This window comes from Ursus arctos, unplaced genomic scaffold (assembly GCF_023065955.2).
Source record: "Ursus arctos isolate Adak ecotype North America unplaced genomic scaffold, UrsArc2.0 scaffold_19, whole genome shotgun sequence".
NCBI classification, from domain to species: domain Eukaryota; kingdom Metazoa; phylum Chordata; class Mammalia; order Carnivora; family Ursidae; genus Ursus; species Ursus arctos.
This window is the reverse complement of record NW_026622863.1, coordinates 54,475,888-54,488,035: the sequence shown is the minus strand read 5'-3', so window position 1 is coordinate 54,488,035 and position 12,148 is coordinate 54,475,888. Positions and strand designations below refer to the sequence as shown.

Here is a 12,148-nt window from a genome sequence, read left to right as displayed (position 1 = left end):
TGTTGATCACCCCCAGACACACGTACGGTCTTTGTGAAACATTTTATTGGGGGGGGGTTTTTCACACATTCTGACCCTATTTTAGGCCAGAGAATGACAAGCGGGTGACAGGAGCGCTGGGGCCCTGAGGCGGCTCTAGTGGAAGCTGCAAGAACCATGTCCAAAGGCCAGCTCCTCGGTGCCTCAGTTTCCCCTTTATGAAATGCAAGGGTTATGTTCCCTTCCAGGCCTGAAAGACTGTTCGACGAAAGTGCGGCAAAAGCGTTGAGAGGTTCCGCCGTCCCAGAACCTGCCCTGCAGCTCCCGCCCCACACCACGGAGCTGGAAAGGGGGAATTTGCCCCAGAAACCCTGTGGCCCAGTGGCCCCTGCTAGGGAGCTGCGGGATGCCTGGACACTGGAGCTTCTCCTCTGGACAACACCTTGAGTTTCCAGGAGGGAAACCGGCTTCTGAGCCCTCAGGGCAGGCGGCAGGGGAGCAGGGAGCGCCCCTCACTTGCTGCATCGGAGGCGGGGGACAGAGCTGAGGAATGGGAATCCTCTCCAGGCCCCCAGCCAAATCCAGCTCTTTCTGGGAAAGGCGATAGCAGCCTGGTTCACGGAATTCCCAGGGAAACCTTGGTGGCTGGACTGACGGGCAAAGGGAGAGTCAGGACAGCCAACTCCTCCCTACTCCCCTACTCCTCCCGGAGCTTTTCTGGGGCAAGGCTGGCGGCCTGGGGTGCCGTCTTCCTCCGGCTGGGGCTGCCCCCACCCAGAGCCAGCCCCAGCCCCAGCCCGGCCACGGCCAGAACGTGGATGCAGAAGTAGATGGAGGCCCAGTACCGGAGGGTGTCTCCCAGGGAGAGCAGCACAAAGCCCATGCACATGTAGTCGTAGGCGCGCATCTTCAGAAACCAATGCGCCCAGTCCCAGGCCTTCTGGCCCCCGGCGCTGAGCCGTCCCCGCAGCGCTGACTCCAGCCGGCCCTCAGCTGCCAGGCACAGCGGGATGGTCAGGAAGCTTAGGTAGTAGCCGGGGTGGAGGCCGTGCCAGTAGGCGCTTAGCAACATGGTCCAGGCGCTCCTGGGGGAGGGGCTGAGATTCAGGATCCAGGAGTCCAGCCCCCAGCCCCTCCTTCCTCAGACCCGGGGGTCCAGGCCCCCAGCCCCTCCTCCCTCAGACCCGGGGGTCCAGGCCCCCAGCCCCGCCTCCCTCAGACCCAGAGTCCAGCCCCCCAGCCCCTCCTCCCTCAGACCCAGGAGCCCAGCGCCCAGCCCCTCCTCCCTCAGACCCGGGGGTCCAGGCCCCCAGCCCCCCCTCCTCCTTCAGGCCCAGGAGTCCAGGCCCCCAGCCCCCCCTCCCTCAGACCCAGGAGTCCAGGCCCCCAGCCCCTCCTCCCTCAGACCCAGGAGTCCAGACCCCCAGTCCTGCCTCCCTCAGACCCAGGAGCCCAGCGCCCAGCCCCTCCTTCCTCAGACCCGGGGGTCCAGGCCCCCAGCCCCTCCTCCCTCAGACCCAGGAATCACTACTCTCTCTTCAGGAACCCAGTTAATCCCCTTATCACATCTCTCCTTCAGACCCATGAACCTGAGCCCCAGCCACTTCTTTTGCAGATCAGTGTAATTTCTGATTCATGAAGACTCAGTAATCTCTACCCATGTTCCCCTCTTTTTATGGACCCAAATACACTCTGTGTTGAAGACCCACAAATTCAGGCTCTGGTCCCCACTTCCGTGGAAGACACAGAAATCACAGCAGGCTCTGCCATGGACTGTGGCCTGGGGTAGGGCTCCTCGTCTGCGGGTCTACAGAAAGGTGAGCTTTCTTTCCGGTCTGGTCATCTCCCTAGGGGGTTACTTGCGGGCATGCGTCTCAGCCTGGTTTAACGCTAGCTCATGAACAAAACTTTTTTTCTTTTCTACCTATGGTGAAGAAAGAAGTCTCTGGGTTGGGAGCATTCCAAGGATGGTCCCCAACAGGGGGAAGCAGGGCAGTGGGGCGCACAGGAATGGCTCCTGGGCACCCAGAACTCCACACGGGCCCACCCGAGCTCTGGGCTCGGGTCCTACTCTCCTCGCCCCGTCTGGCCGCTCCTCACTGTAGTGAATGCTCTCCAAAGACCGATGCCCCCCTCAGCCCTTCCCCCTCTCTGTCCTGCATCTGTCCAGCCCCTCCAGCTAGCTTTCACTTCCGCCCTCAAGGTTGCTAGAGACTTCCTCCTCCCAACCCGCCCAACCCGCGCCTCCGTTGGACTGAAGCGTCTGACATCATGTGACACAAGAGAGCCCTCCTTCCTCTTCGAAACACTTGGTTCACTTGGCTCCCTTCTGGGAAGGAGCACGTTCCTGACTGTCCTCCGGGCTCACAGGCTGTGTCTCTGCCGGCTCGTCCGCGTCCCTAGACCACACCAGGGTTTCTCAGTCTCAGCACTGCGGACATCTGGGGCTGGATCATTCTGTGCTGTAGGCGGGCTGTGCCGGGCCCCCCAGGATGGATGCTAGTAGCCCCTGCCGGTTCCAGACGTTACCGGATGCCCCCGGGAGTGTGGGACAGTCGCCCCCAGCTGAGACCCTCTGATGTAAACACCGGAGCGCCCCGGGCTTTGCCCGGATGCTCGGCCTCTCCCTGATGCTACCTGCATGTCCCTTCAGATGCCGACCTTCGGCAGAGGCGCCAGCGTCACATAAGAACGGCCTGGCCAGTAGCCCCAGGTCACCGACACTAGACCCGTCAGGCTCCCGCACCCGACCTACTCCTGCCGCATCTCCCGGTCCCAGGAATGGCCCTTCGGTGCCCTCCATCACCCACAGCCACCCCCGGGCGTCCTGCTTCATCCCTGCGCTTCTCATCGCCACGTGCGCTCCGGGCCAGACCCCGACCTGGCGCCTGGCACTCGGGCTCCCGAGCAGCCATCAGGCCCGGCTTCATGACAAGGCTGTGTCGGCGGCACCCTGACCTCATCTGCTGGCTCTGGGAAAGCTGAGGGACACTCGGCAGGTTACCTGACCTCTCTGCGCCTCCGTTTCCTTGTCCTTAAAACGAGGATAGTAAGTCCTATGTCCTAAAGCTGCAAGCATCACGATGTCTGGCACGAAGCTCCCATCAAGAAACACCAGATGAGTGATGAAAGAAAGCTAATGTATCGTGACCACTCACCTGGCGGGCCCCACAGTGAGGACACGTCCCACTTTATCTCGCTTCGTCCTCACATCAAACTATGGAGCAGGTAACAGCATTACCCCATTCAAGAGTGGAGGAAATACAGGGCAGCTAACTCATTAAGGTTTCTCTGTAGCTGGCAGGGCCCGGATTCCAAAAAGTCTGGCCAGAGTCCATAGGACTCAGTACACTGCTTCTGTCGAAGGAGGCTGACTTTACAGAGGTGGAAACGGAGGCCCAGAGAGGGGGAACGATTTACCCCCAGAGCAAGGTGAATCCATTGCGGGGCAAGAGCCTCCAGAAACTACAACTCCCAAGATCCTCAAGGGCGGAGGCCCGGCCTGGGAGCCGGTGGGCAGCCCCAGGCGCTGCCGGGAGGTGCAGTTCCGTGGTTTCCCCGGGCAGGCGGCTCACCTGAGCACATAGGAGCGGGCGGGCGCGCTCTTGTAGACGTACTGCGCCAGCCACCACTGCACCGTCATGTTCCAGTACCGCATGCCGTCCCGCACCCGCACGCAGAAGTCCGTGCCGTAGCAGTCGATGTTGCGGATGGTCTCATAGTCGTACTCCAGGGAAGCCGCCTTCTCCGGACTGGGGGGGTGGAGGGTGAGGGTGGGGGACAGACATGCAGCTCAGCCAGGCCCCCTCCCAACGCTGGCTACTGTCCCAGCCCCGCCGCTCAGGAGGGGATCACGGCCAGGCAACAGCTCTGGCTGCCACGTTTGCCAGGGCAACAGGGGAGGGTAGCCCAGGGGGAGCCTCTTCGGGGAGGAAGACGGGTGGGGGGCACAGTTCACCGACAGTGGAGTCCTTCTCCTTTTGGTAACAGGGCTGCAACAGCAATGAAAGGCCCGGAGGGGCTACAGTTGCTAAGCTACCAGTCCTTAGCAACCTGGCCCTTCACTGGTCTCAGATGTTAGAGAAAGGCCATTCCTTAGCAACCAAGCTCACTACATTCCACGAAGCCTCCAAGTGTGGTCCCTTCTAAGTTGTCAAGACACTGTTGTTGCTAGCGAAGTAGCATCCCTAACAATGAGGGGGTCTGTGGTTGCTAGGGAGATGTTCTAGACCCATGTGACACCTGGATGGTCTCTGTCGCTAGGGAAAGTGCATTCCTTAGCAACAAGGCCTAGGATGTTTAGAAATGCTTCCAGAAAGGGCCCTTCCTGGCTATTGGTCCCTATGATTGTTTAAGAAGTGTCATCTCCAGCAATACGGTGGTTCCTGGATCACTGGTGCCAACAGCCCCTGCAGTGGCGAACATCCCGCACCCACCGGTACTATTGGTGGCTTCTGTTAATGGGACAGGAGCCATCGACTAAGAGTGGCACCCAGCAGATTTAGAAAAGCCTTCAATTCCTGCTTGACATTTTCTGGGAGGCACCCACTCTAGTAACTGGAGATGCACCCGTGGTCATTAGGGCAGTGGCTGAAATTCGTGTGGAGGTGCCGCTTCTCCCTAATGGAGCGGCGGTCTGTGACTACGAGGGGATGGACCAACCTGAGCAAGGAGGAATTCATAATTTACATCGATGGGCTGCTCCCCCCAGCCTTAGCCCCAGGCAGAAGGCCACCCCTGGTTGCCAGGAACAGTGGGGCAGTCCATTCCCAGCTGCTGGGAGCATCATTTCCCTAGCAACACAGGCGCAACACTTCCTTAGCAACAAGATGCCCCTAGTTACGCAGTGTGACCTACCTAGCAACTAAGAATGGGGTGGGAGGGGGGTGTAGCATTGCTAACAAGGTCAATCCATAGTTACCAGGGTACGTCCTTGGCAACGGTAGGAAAGTGACCTGCAGTGGCTAGGAATGGTGTCCCCTCTGCTAGAGGACAGCATGATCAAGGATGCCATTTCTTTAGAAAATGCAGGCTGCTAGGACATCCCATGGTTGGGGGGGGGCGGAGGTATGCGGGCTTCTAGCAACAAAGGGCAGTCTAGGGGGTGCCATTTACATAGCAATGAAAAGCCAGTCCTGTGGCAGGAAGGGGCAGGCCCTGGGTGCTAGGGAAGCGCTTCCCTAGCAAAAAGGGGCAGTATAGTTGCTAGGGAACCATTTCCCCAGGTGGGCCCCAGCACAGCCCAAAGATGGTATCCCAAGTAACCAGGAACAAGAGTTACTGGGGTGACACGTCCACGGTAACAGAGCAGTACGTGGTCGCTAAGAGACCACCTTCTTTCTCCTAGCAACAGAGAGCAGTCCGCCATCCCAAGAGCTGACAAGCAGTAGCACAAGGGGCAGTGGGAGGTCCTGGGAGTGCCACTCCCTAGGACAGGGGAAGGTGGGCTGTGGTGGCCAAGGGGCGACACTGCACTGACAAGACGTGGTGACCCCGCCCCCCCTGCTCCCCGCTCTCCTCCCTGCTAGGGGCAGGGCCAGCCTGTGGTGATGGGGCCTGCCGGGTCTCGGGAAGCCTCCCTCCCACTGCCTGACCTGCTGGGGGGTGGGCATTGGAGGGTGGGGCCGCCCCCGGCCCGGGCTTTGGCGGCCACGGGGTAGGCCCCGAAGCCGGCAGCAATGCAGCCGCACTCGGCTGCAATCCAGGCCACGTAGAAGCGCATGCGGAACGCGAAGAAGACGGGGACCATGTAGAAGAGGCGGGCGGGCAGCGGGCGGGCGTAGAAGGCGTCCTCGCGCACAGCCTCCAGCGGGAAGAGGTGCGAGGACAGCAGGAAGAGCAGCCCGAAGAGCGGGGCCGGCCAGGCTCGGCGCAGGAGGGGCCGCAGGCTGGGCACGGCCCCCGGGAACGGCTGTTCCAGCCAGTCCAGGTACGTGCGGTAGCGGAAGAACGGGCCTGTGCGGGAGGGAGGGAGGGGCAGCTGGTCAGAGACGCGTCCGCGGGAGGGTGGCCACAGCCCGGGGTCTGGAGGCCGCGGGCCTGAGACTGCGGAGCGGGGGGGGGGGGGGGGGGGGGGGGCAGGGGAGAAGCAGAGACTGGAGGGGGTGAGGGTATGAAATCCGGAAAAGGGGAGGGAAACTCAGAGAGAAAGGGACAAGAAGCCCGTGAGTCGGCAGGCTCTTGATCTGAGGGGTCCTGAGTTCCAGCCCCACGTTGGGCACTGGGTGTAGAGGTTACTTAGAACTACAATCTTAAGTGCAGTGTGTATACACAATGGAGTATTACTCAGCCATCAAACAAAAAAGGAAGTCTGGCCATTTGTAACGATGTAGATGGAATCTGAGAGTATTATGCTAAGCGGAGTCAGTCAGTCAAAGACAAACGCCATATGATGTCACTCATTTGGAATTTAGGAAACAAAACAGATGAACAAAGGGGAAGGGGAAAAAAGAGAAGGGAGCAAACCGTAAGAGACTCTTAATGATAGAGAACAAAATGAGGGCTGATGGAGGGAGGGGGTGGGGGATGGGCCGGATGGGGGGGCACGAAGGAGGGCGCTTGTTGGGACGAACACGGGGTGTCGTACGGAAGGGAGGAGTCACTGATTTCTACCTCCGAAACCAGTATGACACTTTGTGTTTAACTAGAATTTAAATACGAGTTTGAAAGAGAAAAAACTAAAAACAGAAAATAAAATCTTGGGGCGCCTGGGTGGCACAGTGGTTAAGGCGTCTGCCTTCGGCTCAGGGCGTGATCCCGGCGTTATGGGATCGAGCCCCACATCAGGCTCCTCCGCTGGGAGCCTGCTTCTTCCTCTCCCACTCCCCCTGCTTGTGTTCCCTCTCTCGCTGGCTGACTCTATCTCTGTCAAATAAATAAATAAAATCTTTAAAAAAAAAAAAAAAAAAAAGAAAAGAAAATCTTAAAAAAGAGAGAAAGAAACCAGAGAGGGGAAGTTCACGGGACTGAGAAAGAAAGAAAGAGGACAGCCAGCCAGATCGACAGGAACAAAGACCTAGAGAAGGGGGGCTCCGGAGACAAGTCTCTGAGAAAGACGGGGACGGATGAGCCAGACCCCGAGGGCAGGGGGAGCTCACGAGGGAGGCGGTAGGACAGTGCTTCTGGAGAGGAAGAGGGTGGTGTGAGAGTCAGAGGGCCGCGGGCACGAGGTGCCCAGCCTTGCAGGCACTGAGGCCTGGGGGTTCTGTTCTAAGAGCTAGGAAACCACCACAGGCTGAGAAGTGCTGGACTACGGTTTCTTTGCATCCGAGCAGGGCAGGGACTGCGGGGGTCACTGATGGAGAACAGCAAACAGCTGGAGCGCCTGAGATACGGTGATGACCTGGCCTGGGGAGGGGGCAATGGGATTCACAGAAGTGACAGCCTTCCAGATCACGCAAGACCGGACAGAGTAGGATTCTATTCGCAAATGATCAGAATGGGCAACTCTGTAGAGACAGAAAGCCGACCAGCGGTTTCCAGGGGCAGATGGAGGTTTGAGGGAGGACAGCAGAAGGGCCCAGGCTTTCCTTGTGGGGTGACGACCTGTCCGACAATGACGTGGTGTTAACGGCTGCATGACTGCGACCGCACTGGAAACGAGTGAACAGGATGTAGTTTCCAGGGGGTGAACATATCGGTGACAGTCCGGTAAAGCTGCCATCGAAAAGAACCTTCTGGGAGGTCAACATGAATAAACAGTATTCCCTGAGGCCAAAGTGGGAGCGTAACGTGAACAAGAGTACTTGTTCTCCGGGCGGCAGAAACACCAGGGTCGTGCAGACCTCTCTGCCCCACCTGCTGCGCGCTCCCAAGGAGCCACACGGCATCTCCGAGGCCAAGAACAGCCGTGTCTACTCTGGACGGCCAGTGCGAGTGTGAGCTAGAGCCAGGCCTCGACGCTCGCCCTCAGAGCAGCAGATGCCAGCACGGAGGCAGGAACACCGAACGGACACCAAACTCGGGGTGCGGAACGGAGACAGAGGGTGACGAGGGGCAGGGAGGCAGGCCCGGGGGGGGGGGCACGCTCACCTGTCATGATTCCCACGTAGCAGTAGCTGTAGCTGAGCGTCTCCATCAGGGAGGGAACGTCGGGCAGGAGCCCCAGGCTGGGCCCCTTGCTGAAGCCAGAGGCCATTTCCTTCCTCTGGGCCAAGTGCAGGTCCTGAACTTCACTGGCCAGACTCACCAGCTGTGGGGGGGGGGGGGGGGGCACGGGCGGGGGACAGATCAGATAGAGGCCGGGCCTTCCTCGCCCCCACCTCTTAGGAGCCAAGGGATGCTGTGGCCAGCATGCCCCTGGGAGTGAGGTGCGTTCCCGTGGGCAGCTCTGAGCACCGGGAGGCAGGAGTGCCAGGGCGGTGGCTTCTCATCAGTGGGTGTCCCCAACCCTCCCTCCTGGGCCCTTCCATCTCTGTGCTCCCCTTTTTGGGTTCTTCTGCAGCCTGTGGCTTCATACCACTCATGCTCTCATGATCTCCAAACTGTGACCTTGGGCTGGGCTCGTTCCTCCAACCCCCAAACCCCTCAAGGTGCCTCTTGTCATTAGTCGTCGGATGCCTACAGGGGTCCTCAAACTTCACACATCCAGAGGGGAACAGTGTCCCCACTCCCCAGAGTGGGTCCTCTTTCAGCCCGTCTCCTTAGCAGATGTCCCCAGCAGCCATTCATCGCTCAGGCCAGAAACCTTCCTGACTCCCCAAATCCAATCCCGTAGGTCTCCAGACTCGGTCACGTTTGTGTTGCTCCCCACCCCCCCCACCGGGGGCCGAATGTGTGTGGCTTGCCCGCCCCCCACACCCACTCTCTACCCGTCTCCGCAGACCCTGGGCTGAGCCTACAGCAGCAGGCCTCAGCCTGGCTTCCAGCTTCCCAGCGGGTTCTGCCGTTCGAGAGCCCCAGGCGGAGAGGGGGCAGGCAGGAATACGGGCTGGGCTTCTCCTCCCCTGTAAGATCACCTGGGGCTGGCTGTGCCCCTAGATCGATCTCAAGGTGGGGGCTCCCCTGCTGCTGGCCCAGGATTCCCACACTGTCCCCTCTGGCTCCTCAGATTATCCCCAGTGCAGCATTTCCGGCTGGAGCTCTGACTGGGTCAGGCCGCCAGTGCTTCTCAGCAGGACTCTGAGCAAGGAGGCCGTCTTCATCTTCTTGCCCCTTCCGTGGCAATTCCGTCAGCATCCAGAGCCTATTTCCAGACACGTAAGTCTGGTCACTTTACCTCTTGGGGCAACAAACCAAATCACCACTTCTGGTGGATCCTGGGCCACACGGGAAGCTCAAACCCCTCACCGCGGCCCCGTTCCCCTTCCTTCTCCTGACGAACACTCGCTATGGCTGGCCCCGGCCCGCTCCCTTCCACACGCTGCTCCGACACCCTGAAAGGCTCTTCCCCTCACTCCTGCCTGTCCTCGCCTTCCCGGGGAGAAGCCAGGATGCAGACGAGACCCGGTTCGCTACCTCGCCTGACTGTCCTGGCGCTCAGCACCCAGCAGCTCCTGACTTTTCGGGCCGGGGTGGGGCCTGGGACTCTGCTTTCACCCATCTTCCCAGGTGATCTAGAGCCAGACGCAGGCGTCCTGCTTTTGCGCCCTTAGATAAGTGCCTTCTCTCCAAAGCTGTTTTTCCTACTTTGCTAAAAGGCTCGCCACCAACATTCACTGCTTGAGAACACGGTGGTGGAGCGCTTAGCTCACGCCCCGGCTCACTGCGAACACCAAAGGACGCCCGACAGTTATACTCCGTGGGTGCTGGGTGGGAGGGGAGGTACTTCTCTACCCCAGAGGATAGCTGAGAGGTGAAGACCGGCCCCAGAGCAGGAGAGAGGTGAAGTCCCACCCCTGGGGTGCGTGGGAGACAAAAGCCCGCCTTCCTTGCTCCCCATGGGAGTGGGCGAGGGGGAGGTGGGGCTGGGGAGCTCATCTGACACAAAGGGACGGCTGGGGGGGGGGGGGGAGTCCGACCTTCAGCGTGAGCAGCAGCTGGACGGCATTGGTGAAGGGCGTGGGAGTGGGCAGGCCCAGCAGGCTGAGTGCGCGGAAGAACAGGAGGTAGGAGAAGGTCCAGGCGAGGGCGAGGGCGTGGCAGGAGCTGGGGCAAAGGCAGAAGGCCGGCTGTGCTGGGTACAGGGCCTTCGCCTCTGCCTCCCCCAGATTCTAGCTACAGATCCTCCCCCACCTCCCACACAAAATGGGGGGGGGGCGTGGAAGAAGGGGCACAGCTACACAAACACGCGCCACAACAGAGAAGAGAATGAGGGCTCAAGAGAAGCTTTCGGGTGAAAACCCTCCGGTCCTCCATTTTTTCTGCGGGAGGCAAGAAAAAGGGAGAGAGACATAATAGAAACGAGAATGGCGGCAGGGCCAGCACAAGTCCTCCTGTCTCCTGAATATGTGTTGGATATTAAGGACCACGTCAAACACACAGGGATGAGACCCAGAAGAAAAGGCAGGAGAGGAAGAAAAACAGACCAAGACACAGAGAATTCAGAGATAAACAAGAGACACCCAGAGACAAAAGCAAAAAGGAGGAAACAGGTTGCTTCCTCATCCCCCTCTGCTCCCCCCTCCCCACGCTCCCCCACCAAATCCTCACCAGGGCTGGGCCTGGATGAGGGCCCAGGTCCCAAGGATGGTGATCAGAGAATGCAAAGTGTGGGGGCCACAGGTGAACAGGGTGAGCCCCAGGCCCACAGCTGCTGCCCCCCATCTCTTCAGCCCAGGTCCTGCAGGGAGAAGGGACAGCATAAGCCTGGAACCTTCCAAGGGAGTCCCCTGCCCAGTCTCCCCCACCCCCCCAATTTTCCACTAGGGAGGGAACCTGACTCACCAGCTTTCTTAAAGACGAAGCCGATGGGGATGGAGATAAGAAGAACCACTAGATAAGTCCACTCTTCAGGCGACATGGTCTGGGGAAGGGCAGAGATTCGTAGTGAGAACCCAGGAGTCAGGGCCTTCAGCCCCTTCCCCTTGGAGTATTCAGGAATCCACTCTCCCTAGTCCCCAGTTGTTGAGGATCATGGACTCCTACCCTCAGCTCCTCTCCTCTAAGCACAGGGGAATCCGGACCTCCAGGACCTTTCTCCCTCTAGAATAAAGGAATCCACACCCAGCCCCGCTTTTTGCAGAACCCAGGCCACCAGTCCTCTTCTCCTGTAAGAACCCAGGAATCCAGACCTCTCAGCCCCTCTCTCCGCGCTCGCAGAAATCAAAGCTACTCCCCCTACCCTCACGGAGGACCCAAAGAGACATCTCTTTCTGAGAACCCAGCAACAATCTTCGTCCCGGGCCCTTCCCTTGGAGAGCCCAGAATTCCAGAGCTCCCAACCTCCTCCTCCTTCGAGGACCCACGAAATCGGTCCTCCCTTTCCAAGAACCCAGGCTCCAGCCTTCACCTCCTCCCAAAGCACGGAGAACGCCCCCGCCAGCTCCCCCCCAGCGCAGGTCAGACCTCCCCGGCAGAGCCACAGGCGGTTACGCCACTCCCCGCTCGGTCTCGCTCTCGGCGCCACGCCCGACCCGGTCGGCCGGCGGGTCCGCAGCCCCCCGCCTCGCTCCCGCCCCGGCCCACCTGGGCCCGGCTCCGCGCCGCCCGCCGGTCAGGAGGCGGCCGAGCAGTCCCGGCCCCACGGGCGCCCCGGCTCCGGCCACGCCTCCCCCGCCCAGCGCGCGCCGCTCTGTCGCGGTCCGGGCCCGGGTACGCGGCACCGTCAGGCTGCGGGCCACGCAGGGAAGCGGCCGGCTCCGGACGCCCGCGAGGACCACTCCGCCGCCGCACCTGGCCCTCACGGCAGCCGAGCCCAGAGCACGTAAAGAGGCGGGGCCTCGGGCTTGGAAGGAGGAGGGGCCCGAAGCTTCGGACTCCGAGGGACACGGCCGGACAGGGAGGAGGCGGGGCCTCCGCTTCGGGTTCCTTCGGTCAGAATCGGTGGCAGTTTGGAGGCGGGGCCACAAGCTTCGATGTACTTCGGAGGTCCCTGTTCGGATGTAGGCGGGGCCAAGAGCTTCGGCCGGATGTGGGCGGGGTCACGTCGCCTGTTCGACTCAGATTAGGAGATATGGGTTTTTTTCTGGGGGGTTTTTGAGAAGGAGGCGGGGCCACAGACTTAGGCAACACGAAGGAGGCGGTGATCTGGAGCGTTCCAAGGGGACGGGGCTAACAGCCACAGGGGCGG

General features: G+C 60.4%; 1 protein-coding gene across 5 annotated transcripts; it reads right to left on the bottom strand.

Moving 5' to 3' along the window:
* Positions 1 to 28: 28 nt before the first annotated feature.
* On the bottom strand, positions 29 to 11,875 carry MBOAT7 (membrane bound O-acyltransferase domain containing 7). 5 transcript variants are annotated; one of them, XM_026488449.4, is made up of 8 exons: positions 11,752 to 11,875; positions 10,804 to 10,882; positions 10,570 to 10,699; positions 9,939 to 10,065; positions 8,011 to 8,170; positions 5,574 to 5,934; positions 3,555 to 3,731; positions 29 to 1,064 (listed from the first exon to the last, which is right to left on the bottom strand). In XM_026488449.4, the coding sequence occupies exons 2-8, from the start codon at positions 10,877 to 10,879 to the stop codon at positions 677 to 679; spliced, it is 1,419 nt and encodes a 472-aa protein (XP_026344234.1). In that variant the 5' UTR covers positions 10,880 to 10,882; positions 11,752 to 11,875; the 3' UTR covers positions 29 to 676. The 5 variants fall into 5 exon arrangements, with proteins under 5 accessions (XP_026344234.1, XP_026344232.1, XP_026344233.1 ...); XM_026488447.4 differs by having other exon boundaries at positions 11,545 to 11,860; XM_026488448.4 differs by lacking the exon at positions 11,752 to 11,875 and adding an exon at positions 11,425 to 11,527.
* Between the last annotated feature and the right edge of the window lie 273 nt (positions 11,876 to 12,148).